At 39.8% G+C, this 14,778-nt stretch overlaps 1 protein-coding gene across 9 annotated transcripts in view; it reads left to right on the forward strand.

Annotated features, from left to right (window-relative positions):
* The window catches only part of astn1 (astrotactin 1), a 380,707-nt gene that overhangs the window by 144,901 nt on the left and 221,028 nt on the right, over positions 1–14,778 (forward strand). For all 9 annotated transcript variants that reach the window (XM_056392103.1, XM_056392104.1, XM_056392108.1 and 6 more), the window contains one exon: positions 2,911–3,061. In XM_056392103.1, coding sequence (XP_056248078.1) covers positions 2,911–3,061 — 151 coding nt within the window. The remainder of the gene's footprint in view (positions 1–2,910; positions 3,062–14,778) is intronic.

Consider the following 14,778-nt stretch of genomic DNA (forward strand, 5'->3'; position numbering starts at 1 on the left):
TTGTCTGTGTTATTCCTGTTGCGTCTCCTCAGTGTCTCTTCTGTTTTTCTTCCTGTGTTTTTCCTGCATTTTGGATTTGTTCTGAGTTCTGCCTCACTGGTTTTTAAGTCACGTTTTGTTATTGAATTACCTTTTTTTCAGCCTACACCCTTTTGTGTTTGCCTGCGTTTGGGTTCAGCGATATTCAAACATCACAGTCTGTTCACTTTTCCCACATTCTCGAGAAAAGAATCAACCAAGCTGGTTGACTGCTCAGCTAACTCCTTCCATGCTAACTTAGCTAGCCCAAACAAAATCACCTGTCCCTCTGCAAAGGGAAGCTAAGTAGAGCCTGTTTGTGCTATGTCGGTAGACAAGGCTGCCTGCCCCACCTATCTCATTTGCATGGTAAGATCAGAATATAATGCAGGTGGAAGGGAGGCCCTGATTAGATGCCAATGTCCAGATAAAGTATCCGGGCGCACACTGCCTATATATATATATATATATATATATATATATATATATCTATCAGAGAAGCCGGCTCATTAAGTATTTTTAAAAGAAAGCTAAAAACACATCTCTTCCCTTTAGCCTTTCAGGTTGTGCCCTGTGCAGATAAAACCCACAGTGAGTTTTCACCTGTAGTGGAAATGTTGTGTGGCAGCTGAAGTACAGAGAAGTTTCTGTTTAAAGAAAAGGTTTCTTACTTGACTATGCATTCTATGTAAGCCACTATTAATTTATATTAATTATTTATTTCTGTTTTCTAATTATCGTATTAGTCCATCTCATTTTAATTCAGTTTTTCTAACTTTTCTATGTTCATATCGTCTTTTTATGGGAACCACTTGATGCATATAATTTTAGCGCATTTATGCCGCATTTCTTGTACGTAAGTGGCTATATAAATAAACTTTATTATTGTTATCCAGATACTGATTACAAGTGAGTGAAACATCCGTTTACTGCCACCATTCTAAGAAGCGTACTTGAGATATTCATGATCTCCTGCTGATTAATTTACAGGAAATATTTCTGGTAACTCCACCATTTCATTAGAGGCAGCATTAAGTTGTACATATGAAAAACATCCTGGGAGTATTTACCCTTTTTTTAATTTCTCATGTGCTACCCTCCAACCAAATGTCAGCTGTGCACACAAGATTAACATTTCCACAAAATCTGCTTCACACACTTATGCTCCTAAAGGAATAAATCTCTTGTTTTTCCTGACACCATGGTGTCTCCTTCAGTTCCACTCTCAGGTATGAGGTACGTTGTAGTCGCCTTTATGACTCTTTGCCTGTGTGATAGTTAATAGTAAATCATATTGCACACAATCTGCAGATGTGCCCCGACTATAATTGCGGCGCCCAAATAATTTAGCATTCGCACTTGCTGTGAATTTCATCATCTGCCGAGGCCCTGTTCCATAGGTCCCCTCTGAATAAATGACAACAAAGCAATGGGCAATTATAATAGAAAAATTGGTTTGTAAGATAACATCAAGTTGACTGTGAAAGGGAAGGAAACTCACTGTCTTTTCTCTCAGGGAAAGAAGAAGAGTACAAGGAGTTGGAAAAAAAATATTTTTGAGTGCCCGAGAGGTCATCCTTTTTTATTTATTTATTTATTTATTTTTTTTTTCATGACAAGGTTCATGGAAATTCTATTACACAGGTTCTTGTTTATCATCAGCCGTACTATTCCTCTGCAGAAATATCTGTGTCATTTAGATTCCATGAGAAAACACCGAAGTCCTGTCTGTTCTGTTGATCTGCACCAATCTCAAATACTTATACTGTTGTCCTTCTGTTGCATGAATCTACTTATTGACCTTGCAAAAGATTTAAAAAAAAAATCACCGGAACACAAAGTGACTGCGCAGAACAAGGTTAGAGCAATGAATTCAGGCTGCGTTTTTATCGCTCTATAAGTCTTCTACTTTGCATAGCAATTGTGCTGTGAGGAGTCATAGCTGTCCTCGTGATGATTACGCAGAATAAATTAAACATGCAAGTTTTTGTAAGTCATGAAAATGGATATCTCTTAAATAATAATAAACATTGAGAGTAAAGGTGTCGCAGGAAGTGTGGCAGCGCAGAACGCTGAAGCACCAATCTGACAGTTCCTTTTTCTTTTCTTTTTTTCCCTCCAGACACATTTGAAATGTGATCTAAAGAAACCCGATATTTTAATCAATTTTCATGAGAGCAAATTACATATTGCTGACAGCAAGGCGTAACTAATTGAATGCTAAATTTCAGATGGTCATTACTTTCTTACAGTGCTTCTTTTCTCCACAGAATCAAGGTATTGGATCTAAATAAGCAGTGCTGTCAGTATATACTATGAATCTTTAGCTAATTACTGTGCTTATATACAAACACACTCCGATAACTGCGGATTTAAATAAAAAAAATATATATATATTTCTGGTTATGTTACTGTCACTCCTCAATGTATAGCTGAGAAAATAACGGTTGATCATGATTAAAGGAGATGTAGACAATCTGTAAGACTGAGCGAAACGCATCCTGTCAGAGTCGTGTGTCCTCTACATCACCCTCCCAAACATTCTTTGCGCAAATGCTGTCTAATTATCTTGATTCTTTTTCAAACTAACAGTCTTGGTTTGTGCAGCTGGAAACTTGGTCCACGGCGACTATTTGCAGGTATAATAAAAACTAGTGGCAAGTGGAAAAATTATTCACACAGTAAATGACAGAAAAACTACCTTCGACTCTGTATACCTTAGCAGAGAGGGGTTTTATACAAGTGTGAAAAAAGGTACTTGAAGTTTCAGAGTCCACAGACGTATGTTTATGTTGCTCCTAATTTTTCCCTCCATAGATGCTGGTTAGAGCTGCTCCTAAGAGCTACTGTAGTTTTTAAAGAACAACTCTTCTCCTTCACACTCCTGTACAGGGAGGAGCTGATGATCAGCTCATCCTTCGACTCTTTGGAGGTTCTCCTGGACTCTTTCGGACCCGTCAGAGACTGCACCAAAGACAACGGAGGCTGCAGCCGCAACTTCCGCTGCATATCTGACCGAAAGCTGGACTCCACCGGATGTGTGGTGAGTCACCTTTCTTTTGCCTGGGAGCCGCCACGCATTAGCTACAGTAGCAGAACACGACCTTTCCCTCAGGTGTCTGAATAAATCAACTTCATATAGTATTTTATAGAACAGTACAGTCTCCAGTTGTCCGTTCATGATTAATACAGTATGAGAGTACGGGAATGAATGTGTTTACCTCCAACACTCCACACATCCAGCCCTTAGGGATTTTTAGATCTGATGCCCAGATACATGGCCTCCACACTGCTGGTTCATACTCTAATGTTGTGTTAGAGTCCTGTTGCGGTCAGTCCGTCTGCCGTCTGTTTAAATATTCATGAGCATATCTGCTGGCAAAGATGACCCATATCAAGGACAAGCAGTAAGACCTGCTCTCTGTAATGTGTCTGAGTAGACAGTCTGACTGTGCCTCTCGTCTCACATGCCTCTCAGGCCGACAACACATTCATTACCTCCAGGTGGTGCTTAGCAACCAGGCAATGTAGCAGCCAGGTTTGTTTTTCCTCTCCATCTGCTGGGAACTCCAGCAATGCCGCTCTTGTTATTTGCAGAATCTTAGCGCCGTCTGCTAGTGTTTTGCTTCTCCTAAATCCTCCGCTTCTATTGATAAGCTGTCAGGAAGCAACTCCCCCCCTAACAATTTAATTTCTTTTCAAGAACTTTAATGCACTGCAGTACAGCCTTTCAGGTGGGGCGGGAAGATACTATTTATGCATTTCGGCTTGCTTCATCTTATCTCTTATAATGTATGTCAAGGAGAGGGAAACAGCTTGTGAGATGTTTTTTAATGGGAAAATGTTTCATTTACAGATTAGAGCGTATGCATGTATTTCCAGGCAATTATATTTGAAGAAAATACGGTAAACATTAGCGTGGAGGATTAGAAATTATTTTTGGCCGGTCGACAGGCATGTAAAGCTCATGCAGGAATGCATTTATTGATCACTCTCTTGCTTTTTCAACATCTGACTTTCATCACTAAGTCTGAGACTTGAGGCTAAAAACGATGGAAGTGCGCTCTCTGGGAGATGGAAACTGGATTTCAGATTTATAGGTTTGGAATCTGAGATCTATGGCATGTGCAGCATCCTCTGTATTCTCTGTATATTCCTGTTGCAATCAGATGTAATATAAATTAAGGACATCCCATTTCCATTCCTGCTGTGCCCTTCTCAGATATATATTTTTTTTTTTCCAGCAGTGCTGCTTCTATAAACTGACAAAGAATCGAGCAACTTCAATCTGGGAACTTGAAGGTGAAAAACCACAAAAAAAAAAAACTGCACAGAAATACAAAAGATGTAGATCACAGTTTGACAGACATTTTACAGTATTGTGCAAGATGCTGAATTTCATATTCAGTCAACACCAGTGTGTTTTTGCGTTAAACTCTGCAGTTTTGATTGACGCAGCTTTGGGCCGTGGAGCAGCACAGTGGAGCTCTTTTCTTGACAGGATATGATGGAACCACAAAAAAAAAAAGAAATCATGGAAGGAACACTTGTCTTCACTGTATCCGAGTGTCCCTGCCAGACAGTAATCGTGACCACGACGCTCGGGTCTCATAATTAGTGAGATGGTCCAACAATGGCTGCTGTCAAGTACTCGTGATCTTGAATGTCATACTTTAGAGAGAAAGTGTTAAAAACAAAAGGCGTTTCACATTGTAATTATCACACAGTAAAATCCATAATTAAACTTTTCTTTGGAAGACAAAGTATTTTTCTTTTGTCTAAATAAAGGCAGCATTTTGTTGTACTGACAGCAATGCATTAAGCTAAAGGCTACACTTTGACCCCCCCCCCAAAAAAAAAAAACGTTGACGGCCCCATCTGTCACAGTTACTGGGCTAAAAACAACAATGCATACATGTTTATTTGCATATAGAGCGGGAAGTGAGATCCAACAGTGAGCGTTTTAAAGCCAGGTGTAAACTGTACTTTGACCGCTGGAGATCGGATAACTAAAGACGCATCGATGCAAGGTCTGACCCGGGACGTGAGTTTGGTCAGTGTCAAACTCTGACCAGAAGTCAGGAGAGCGCCAGCCTTATTATTTATCCTCTGAGGATCATGAGTGTCTTTACTAAATTTCATGACAGTTCCATCTAATAGTTGCAAGTTGCATCCCCAGAGCCGCGTCAACAGACACTGGAAAAACATCCAGACATATTTAATAGTGCAGTCTACCAACAGTGGCATTCAGCCTCCACCAGTGTCTCTCTTCTTTAGAGATTGAAAGATTAATTTTGGCTTGTTTGTTTTTGTGATTCACTTGGTGTTTTCAGTCGAGTCTGGTGCTGTTAGCACTTAGCTAATGCAATTAAGTTTCTGAGGTCTTGAAGGCCAAGCCATTAGATTCCATCACAGATGTTTTACAACTTCCTGAAAGTGTCGCCCATTCACCGGGTTCCCGTCACATGAAGCCGTTGCTCAGGCCACTCTTCTCGCTCTCTTAACTTGTGAATATGTGGACTTACTGGAAACTACCAGACACTGCTTTACACACAGTGAGTTGCAACAACATTGCACTGGAGTATCAGAGAGCAGAATATCCATCCAATTTCCATCTTGTACCAAAAGATGACAGAGAGAAGATTTCCAGCCAGGGCTTTGAAGTCTCACGGGCATTTGATTATGTTTTACTTAGTTGAGACGTCCTTTTTTTTTTTTTTTCCTCCCGCTCTCTCCTCGTGTGGGAAAGCACAAAAAATATTGTGCTTTCCCATATATATATATCGATATTTTGAAGTGATATTATTCCTGTAAATATAATTACTTGATGCTTTTAAATAACTGCTTGTATTCAACAGCATCTGGAAGGCTGCTTCTTTACGTTGCATTGTGTTGCAAATCCTTGCCAAAAGCATCAGGAAAAAAAAAAAAATATATAAATTCTTCCCCCTGAAATTAGTCTGACATGGATCCAAAGAGAAACAGTGAGAAGATTTCTCACCAGCGCTCTGAGGTGCCATGAGACTCTCCTTTTTGTATCCATATTAATTATTTATTGCCCTGTTATATTTCCATCCCTGTGAGCATGTTGAAGAATGCTGTGATATTTTGATTTTATTTTTAGGAACCTTTGCAAAAAAAAGAAAAAAAGAACAAAGTCAGTTTCTGCTCTTACTGACAGTACTTAGCCTCATTTTTCTGTTTTCCCATCATTTGTGAATGTTGACTCCATTATAACCACAAATGAAACCAAAAAACCATGCTTAAAAATAAATCTATTAAACTCACACTTCACTAGAGCCGCACGTTTTTACTTGCAATTTATAATTTATATTCAAATCACTGCTCAAATGTGGGGAAAAAATAGATTAGAATGACTTGTCAGAATTCATCTTTATTCGTATTCTATAAACACGGTTGCTCATGACTCTAAACAATCTCAGAAATAATTTGTAGACAGAATAGTGTGCTGACTTTAAAAATTTGCAACTGCTGATTAATTATCAACGGGCAAAACGGTCTGTGATGTTACCGTTAGCACAACATAGAACGTACTGTACTCGTCACCAGCTAGCTAGTAGCTGTTGGGGCTACTGACGTGGGTTTACTAACCTCTAACACCAATACAGAAGAACCAGAAACGCAGAAGGTGAACCATGACAAAAACAAAACGGCAACAAAAAAGTTAGGAGTGAATGGAAGCAGGAGTTTGAGTGACACCCCGATGGGAAGCTTCGCTTGCTAACGTTAGCACCTCCGGTTGAAGGGACGCTAATGTTAACTACCTGTGTATGTTGGCTAACTTACCTAAATCAATAGGAAAAATAATAATGCATTTTTCCTGTAGTTTTAAGTAAGTTTACATTTGGGCCATCAAAAATATATTTTGGCCACCATATCTAGGAGCTTGTCGGGGGGCAGCGCTTAAAGATTTTAACATCTATATATACAGCAACATACAACTGAATCTACTTCCTCTGTATGGTTTCAGGAGAAAAATCTAATATTATACATATGTATCTAAAAATAGGCATTTTTGTGGTTAGTATCACATTTAAAAAGTTCAGTGCTTCCCATGAAACAGTTAGTAAAAGAAATGCAAACGTCTGCTGTATTTTTAATGCACCAAGCCGACTTAAAATCATATTTGGTTATCTTGATATGCTATAACTTGACATGGTAGAGAGTGTGTTTACATCTTTACTACAAAGAGGCCTTTCCTTTACAGCCTTATCTTTGATTTATATACAAGTCTAATGTTGAGAATATTAATATTTTCTTTTTTTTTATTTGTGCAGTACTTCTGTTGGCCCTGAGTGGTCTCTGCAGGTCGTTAATCTCTGGTAATACGTACAGCAGAGCAGGGCTGTGTGAAGCCTGTGAGATGAAACCCAGAGCAAAAGAGTCTGTAAAGCACTCGTTGCTGCGGGGCAATAAGTGAAGGTGATTTTCCAGTATGTTTTTCAGCTCAAAGTAACACAGTCGACCTGAAGAATAAAAGTGAGAGGGGCTAAAATAGGATTGTGAAAAACAGGCCGGGACTTGCATTCTTTTGATCAGACATCTGTTACGTTTGGCTGCATTTACCTCTGTATTCTATTGAGACATCAATCAAACCATCTTATCCCCTTCACCTGCTCCACTCTGAGCTTCTGCTGGACAGCCTTTCTCTCCCTCGCCCTCTCTCTCTCTCTCTCTCTCTCTCTCTCTCTCTCTCTCTCTCTGCTCCACAATCACTTTGTTTGTTTTTAATACACTTTTTCTTTTCTGCATCTTATTGTGTTATTCCTTTGCTTTATCATTTTTCAGTTTTGATCCTCATTTATTTCCCACTTAATGACTCCTATTCCGTTTTATAATATAATTAGGCCCCGCAACTTTAGGCCATATTGCAAGTTATTGAGCAATGAATTGTATTTCACAGGTTTGGTTGAGCTGTGGCCGTGCAGTAAGAATCTTTTTCCATTTTATTTTTTAAGCTTGGTGATCTCATCGGAGCTCCTTAACTGCATTTTACCAACCTCTCCTTCATTTGCTGAGTCTGCCTGGAGGTCAGTCCCAGACGCTGCTGCTGCTGTCCTAGTAAATCAGACACTAATTACACACAGATTGCCAGCACAAATTGAATGAAAGAGGCAGCACAAATCTACCCAGCATTTTTACACCCCTTAAACACCTGGTATTAAAATGCGATTTGGATCCAGATACGTTATACTAAATGATGCGATCTTGCCTTTGCGTTTAGACCAGTTTTTTTTTTTTTTTAGTGCTTTCTCATTGTCCTCATTTAGATCGGAGCTCTGTCCTCGAGAGCAAACCCCAAGTAATTTGATGTGGCGGTGAATCGGCTGTAGATGTCAAGTATCCCATTTACACCTGGCATTAAAATGTGTTTTGGGTCATTTTGGATTCAGCTTGAAAGTACAGGAGTAAACGCACTTGCGTTGTCAGTCCGTTAATATCTAGATACAATCTCTATATACGAGATAGTTATGTGATCGGGATACAGATCACATTTTAATAACGGGTGTAAACAGGGTTTTATTTATGCAAATTACTCACATAAGAGACGCAGATGGGAAGAAGCAGATAAGTTAAGGAGGGACTGTTTGAGACTACTGAGATGTAGACAGATGTTCATAGTGGTTGAATGTTTGTTGATTGATTTCCTAAGCTTTAAAAATAGCTCATTACAGTTCCCTTAAGTGTTTGGTATTCTGTTTGAATGAGATATGCCACAACTAACTCGTAATGTCATTTGCTAGTGAGCTAAGCCTTTGATCTCCACCCACAAACTGACACACACACACACACACACACACCCGTAGTGTCCATCACCACACTCCTCTGCTCCCAGCTGCTGTTGCATATATTACTGTGTGTTTTAGTAATTATCTTGTGACTGTCGAGCTTATAAATGAGCCTCTCATCCATCTAATAAGGGTGGTAAACTGGCTGGGCCCCAGCACTCTGATTCCACCCTAATCAATTAACACCTTGTCTGAATCTGCGCTGTCCTGTCTGCGTTTAATATCTTTCCTTGTGTGAGAGTCGACTGATGCTGGCGGTCTGCGCTGACCGACTCGCTCAGTCTCCTTGATATATTGCGCTCCTGGGGAGAGGCAGCGTGTGGCGCCTGTGGAAGTGAGAGCGTAATAATCACAGGATGATTGTGAGATTAATTAGCTCCGTCTTGTCACTTGTCTTCGCCTGCAAAATGGTGGAAAACAAGGATGTTGTTGACAGAGCAGATTGCCACAAGGAAGGAATGACGAGAATAGCTGGCCACTGTCCAAACAGCTTATACAGTGTGTGTGTGTGTGTGTGTGTGTGTGTGTGTGAGGCTTCATATATAAACCTCTGGTACACAAGAAATGTTCATCATTAGAGTTTTTTTTTTTTTTTTTTTTTTTACAGCTGTTTGTGTTGCACGCCTGCTTCATCGTGTTCTGCTGTGGAGAAAGAGAGGCGGAGTGTGTCCAAGATATAAACGATGATTAATGCCATATTTATTGGGACAGTACAGTAGCTGGAGTCTTGTATTTAATCCTTCACACAGATACACATGTTCCAAGTTAAAATAAATTACATCTCATTTTCCCCTGATGGTTTGGAAAGGATGCATCATCCCACAGAGAGGAGTTCTCACTGTGCTGAAAGTGTATGTGTGTGTATATATATATATATATATATATATATATGTTTCCATGTATTTTATTTTTGCCCTATGAATTACAAAGGGCAGAAAAGTTGCTGCCGTGCTGTTTTCGATGAGCTGAAACTTTTTAGGGTGAGAGAGTCAAAGCACGTGTTTTTATTTTTGACAGCTGATGCAAAAATACCTCGACATATTTGGCCGGAGGGGGCTCGACTTCAGAATGCTTTTGAGTTTCAAGCTTTCAGTTTCAGTGTGTTTGTTGGCAGTTTCTACTTAAAAAGGAATACATTAAAGAATGTAAAAAAAAAAAAAAAAAAGGGAAAACGAAAAATGGAATTTCATTATATATTTGCCCAGAAGGAGGTCCTGCTTGTTGCTCTGATTTCTTGTTTCTTGTGCGTTCTTTCTTAAAGTGCCCATTCACTCAAAAATGTGTTTTGCTTATTGTTTCCTTTTTGGATGTTTGACCTTCACTGTGCAGAATGGTGTGTGTGTGTGTGTGTGTGTGTGTGTGTGTGTGTGACATGAGTTTGATACCTGAGGTTGTTCTCACATTCATCCACTGAAGAAGGAAAGTTTTTTCCATGCTAAACTTTAAAGGTCCTTTTCCAGTGTTTTATTTGAAACTTTGATCCATAAGAAGAAATATTTGTAGTTTTAAGAACCAGAAACAAATGTAGTTTTACATCTTCTCTCTCAGGCTTCTCTCTGGAGATCCCGTAACAGGTCGGTGAGCCAATCAGAAGAGAGGAGTATCTGAGCCTCTCTTCTGATTGGCTGACTGCTTTGTGATCTAATAAAAATATAGAAGATTTCAGGTCAAACACTCAGAGAAACCAAAATCCTGCAAGGTTTGGATGGTGGGTCCAGGTGGGCGGGGCCTGGTGACTGCTTTGTTGTGACATCACAAAGTTACAGAAGTCCTGACGGCTGGTTTTACGGCTCAGTTTCTGAATACAGGCTGTGTGCATTTCTCTGTAGACTGAGGCTTTGATACTTTCACAGTATTAATATAGAAACTAGAGCTGCTCATGACCTGCTCTGTGTGACATCACAGCTGGTTCAGTGATCAGTCAAGGTCCAACATGTAACTTACGTGTGATGTGGAAACTTGAAGCTTGTAGTGCACACACACTGAGAATGGACTGTACAGTGAAGTAGGAGACATCTTGTTTCAGTTGTTATTATTTATATATTCACAAATTCAACTTTTTTTTTAAATAAATGTGGGAGAGAAGTTGTTTACTGAAGCCCAGTATTGTGCAAGGTAATTAATCATTATTAGAAAGATAGATAGTGGTGATGGTTCAGTATTGTATAACTAGCTGACACGTGTAGGACCAGTGGAGCTCAGCTGGACCACTGAGCCGTGGCATTTAGATGAAACTGCCTATGAAGCCAGTGGGAAACCACCTATAGGTTAGCCTAGGCAGATGTGTGAATATAAAGCCGGGTCAAGCTGCCAGTTGTCTGCTCTTTTCTTTTGTGAGTGATAGAACTCGACGTATTGGCCTGTGCGAAGGCAGTGTAATGGTACGGCAGGTCAGGGTTGCAGAGTGGTGTAATGTTTGCTCGGTAGATTTATGACTGAACAGCTTGATATCCTCTGCAGGGAACTGATGATGGGTCGAAACATCATTTAACATGAATACTGGGCTTCCACGGGAATGCTCACTCCACTCATGCCCACTACGTATATTAATAACTATAATCCTTATTTATGAATCTTTCATCCATCATCTTTTTTTTAAGGGTCTCAATAACACAGTTATGGCCATTCTGACTTTGGGTCATGCTAGGTAAGAACACGAGCTTTCCAAATGAGCTCAAACTCTTACATAAATCATTTAAAACAACTGTCTGACACAGAAATGAGCTCTCTGGATTAGTTATCGTAGCTAACTGCTCTGGGATCTATTTCCAGGGCAACTTGCTGGCTAACCAAACTAGCTGCCTAATCTTCTGCACACACTCGGTTTGCTCCTACGCATGAGGATGTGGGTCACTGTAATATCGGGCCTGTGCATGTTGGAGAAGAAGCAGTTTTCGTTGTCTTTCACTTTACAGTGAAGCAAGTTGTGGCCAGTTGCTCCACAAATTGTCCCAAACAACAGAAATCAAGGAATCTATTTCATCAACTCCAATAATTATCTGTTAATATTGTGTTTTCGAGACGGCTACAGAGCTGAGGTGTCCAGACTTTTGCTCTGCAATATAGGTGATGCATATCTTTTTGCTAGATCTCCTCTGCGTTGTAAATACTCATCCCCTTCAATTATCCACGCATGCCTTCTCCCTGTGAGCAGTAAACAGAATTTCATGTGTAAAATTGGTGGACTTCCCCTTTAATGAAGGTGCCACAACATACTTTGTGGTCTTTCATGCTAAATGATGGTTTTAAATACAGAACTACAGCCTGTCGTAGTTCATACTTTCAAAAGGTGAAACATAAAAAAAAGTAGAAAAAGCACAGAGGACAAAAACAGTCTGAACACAGCAATACAATCAAAATGTAATAACTCTCTCTCTCTAAAGACTCCTACGCTGCCCCAACAGTTATGTACTTATCACTGCAGATAAAGTCACACAATTCTCCTGATGATCAACACACACACGCACACACACACACACACACACACACAAACACACACACAGCACAAAGAGGTCCTCCTGTGACAAACAAGAGGTCCTTGTTGGTACTTGGAAACCAGAAACAATGAGCCTCGCTCATCAACCAAATGATGAAGTGCTTTTCTTTCAGTCATCACTCAACACCAGTTCAAACGAGACTGTGTCGTCTTCCATCAAAGCCCACATGCTGTACGTAAGCGTCGGTGCTCCATCCAAACACATGACGCAGCTGAAGTACATTTTATATTCCATACTGAACAACAACAACAACAACAACAAACACCACCTACAGGTGCATTTAATACCTTTATTACCATCCAGGTGGTTTTTTTTTATAATAATCCTGGACAGCATCCTACTGTATGCTGCTGGCTAAAGCTCTTCTTCTTCTCTCCACTCTGATGGCGCAGTTCCCCCTTAGGCAGCAAAAACCAATCTTGACTGGGATCACATTGTGGGACACTAAGCAGTGTTGAGTGGAGTCAATACCTGGCAGAGATATAGTCAGACCTCAGCCCTAAAGAGAAATAGGAGCACATTAGATTGTCGCTACTGATGTATTCTCTCTGAGGGTCATTGGATTCATGTGCTAGTGTGTGTTTAGACTCGGAGGGTTGATCCAAGCTTCTGCTGAAGATAAGGAACTGTAATTGTTGAATAAAATATGTTTTATAAGGTTTTTGTTAACGTTCCTCGAGTAGTATTTATTTAACAAGTTGGTATCTACTTAGAAAGAAGAGGAACACTTACATATCATGCGTTTTTCAGTAAAAATGGCAGGGACATTTTTCAAAATAAATTTTTTTGTGGCCCTCATTTACAGTTTCAGTTTGATGTACTTCATAAAATCCCTATAAACAGTTTATCCAACTGGTGAAATCCAGAAGAGGAGAGGGCAGGTAATAAAAATGTCCGTACGCTTGTCTGAGTCACCCTCAATTATTTCCATTTGCTCACAGCAATTAGGCTTTGGCAGCAGCAGTGGGTGATTTCTGGCCTTTTTTTGCCCCAGTTTTTGTCTTTCAGGCAACATGGAGGTTGTTGTTTTCTCAGAGGTTTTCAGACTGCATGGTGCACCGTCACCGAGGGTGAGCGGGAGAGTTGAAGGGGGTGGAGGGAGAGAGGCGAAGATACTGTGAGGGTTGAAAGGGGTCACGATCACGCTGACGTGCTAAAGACAATGAGAATTTAGTGATTGTACTTTTGGCAAGCTGATTTGGCGTGCTTACCAACAGCTGCAGCAGCAGCAGCGGCGGCTGTGACACGCAGCTCCCGGGGGCAGTCACAGCACAAAATGAAGCCATTTTTGATAGTGTGAAACAACAGGAGCTAAACCGACCATCCATGAGAATCAGGTGCTCTTTTCCCATCCACACGTTTTTATTTAAAATGACAACTTGAATGAAAAAAAAAAACACTTGAAATATTGCAGGAAAGCTGTTGAGGTGGAAAAGTTGGTGTATTGATAAAAAGCAAACAGATTAGTGAGTAAATCATCACATACCTGAAGGATGTGACATAAACATCCACTCAAGATGGAAACCTGGCTACTGCGTGATTTGCAAAGACGTGCTAACTAATGATAGCACATTGTTGGACCTGCCCTACCTGCTCTCTCATTGTTGCCTGAAAGGAAGATGTGCAAAGCTCATGTAATCGTTTTATTTACAGTTAATATTCTCTCAGAAAGATCCAAGACTTGAACATCAATCATAGATGAGGCAGCAAAGCTTTGTTCTCTGTGCTGAAGTGTAAGGTCCCTACCAAGGGAACTAAGCACATTAGCACATTAATAATACAGCGATTTATATAATACAATCATTCCAATATGTTGTTGCACTACCATTATTTCGAAATCTCGTCATAATGTTTAAATGTTGCCAATATAAATGCTGCTTTGCTTCCGTTCCCACGTCCCAGTGTACTGCAGTAAACCAGAGGACCTGTAGCTGAATTCCACAAACAATTGTGGTATTTTTTACAGCAGTTAAAATCTTCATGAACTATAACTGATGGAAAAATCCTGCAGTGGAGAATTAAATTAAACATGTCCTTAATATTAAATTTAACAAGGTTAAAGCTTCCTCCTCCAAACTGAACTGAAAATAGTCTGCATCAATCATTTAGTGAACTGTAAAATGGTGGAAATGACAGAAAATGCAACTGTGAACCATTTAAAACAAAAATAAAAATAATATATATTTATAAATATATTTAAAAATCAGCATTTGACAGCCAGTGTTCAGCGGTGGTGTTACATGTCTAACGTATTTCACCTTGACTTTGTCACCTCAAATAACCCTGTTGAAAATGTCTGCTTCCTTTTTAAAGACCAAGAAAGTGTCTGTCTGGTGACAGCAGCAAAAAAAAGCTGCATCATCTCATTAGATCAGGAAACTTCTCACTTAAACCCCGGACTTCAGCTGGCACTTGCCACACAGTATAAAAATAATGCTTGTCTTTTTAAAAGT

The sequence above is a fragment of the Seriola aureovittata genome, chromosome 12 (genome assembly GCF_021018895.1).
Source record: "Seriola aureovittata isolate HTS-2021-v1 ecotype China chromosome 12, ASM2101889v1, whole genome shotgun sequence".
Lineage (NCBI taxonomy): Eukaryota > Metazoa > Chordata > Actinopteri > Carangiformes > Carangidae > Seriola > Seriola aureovittata.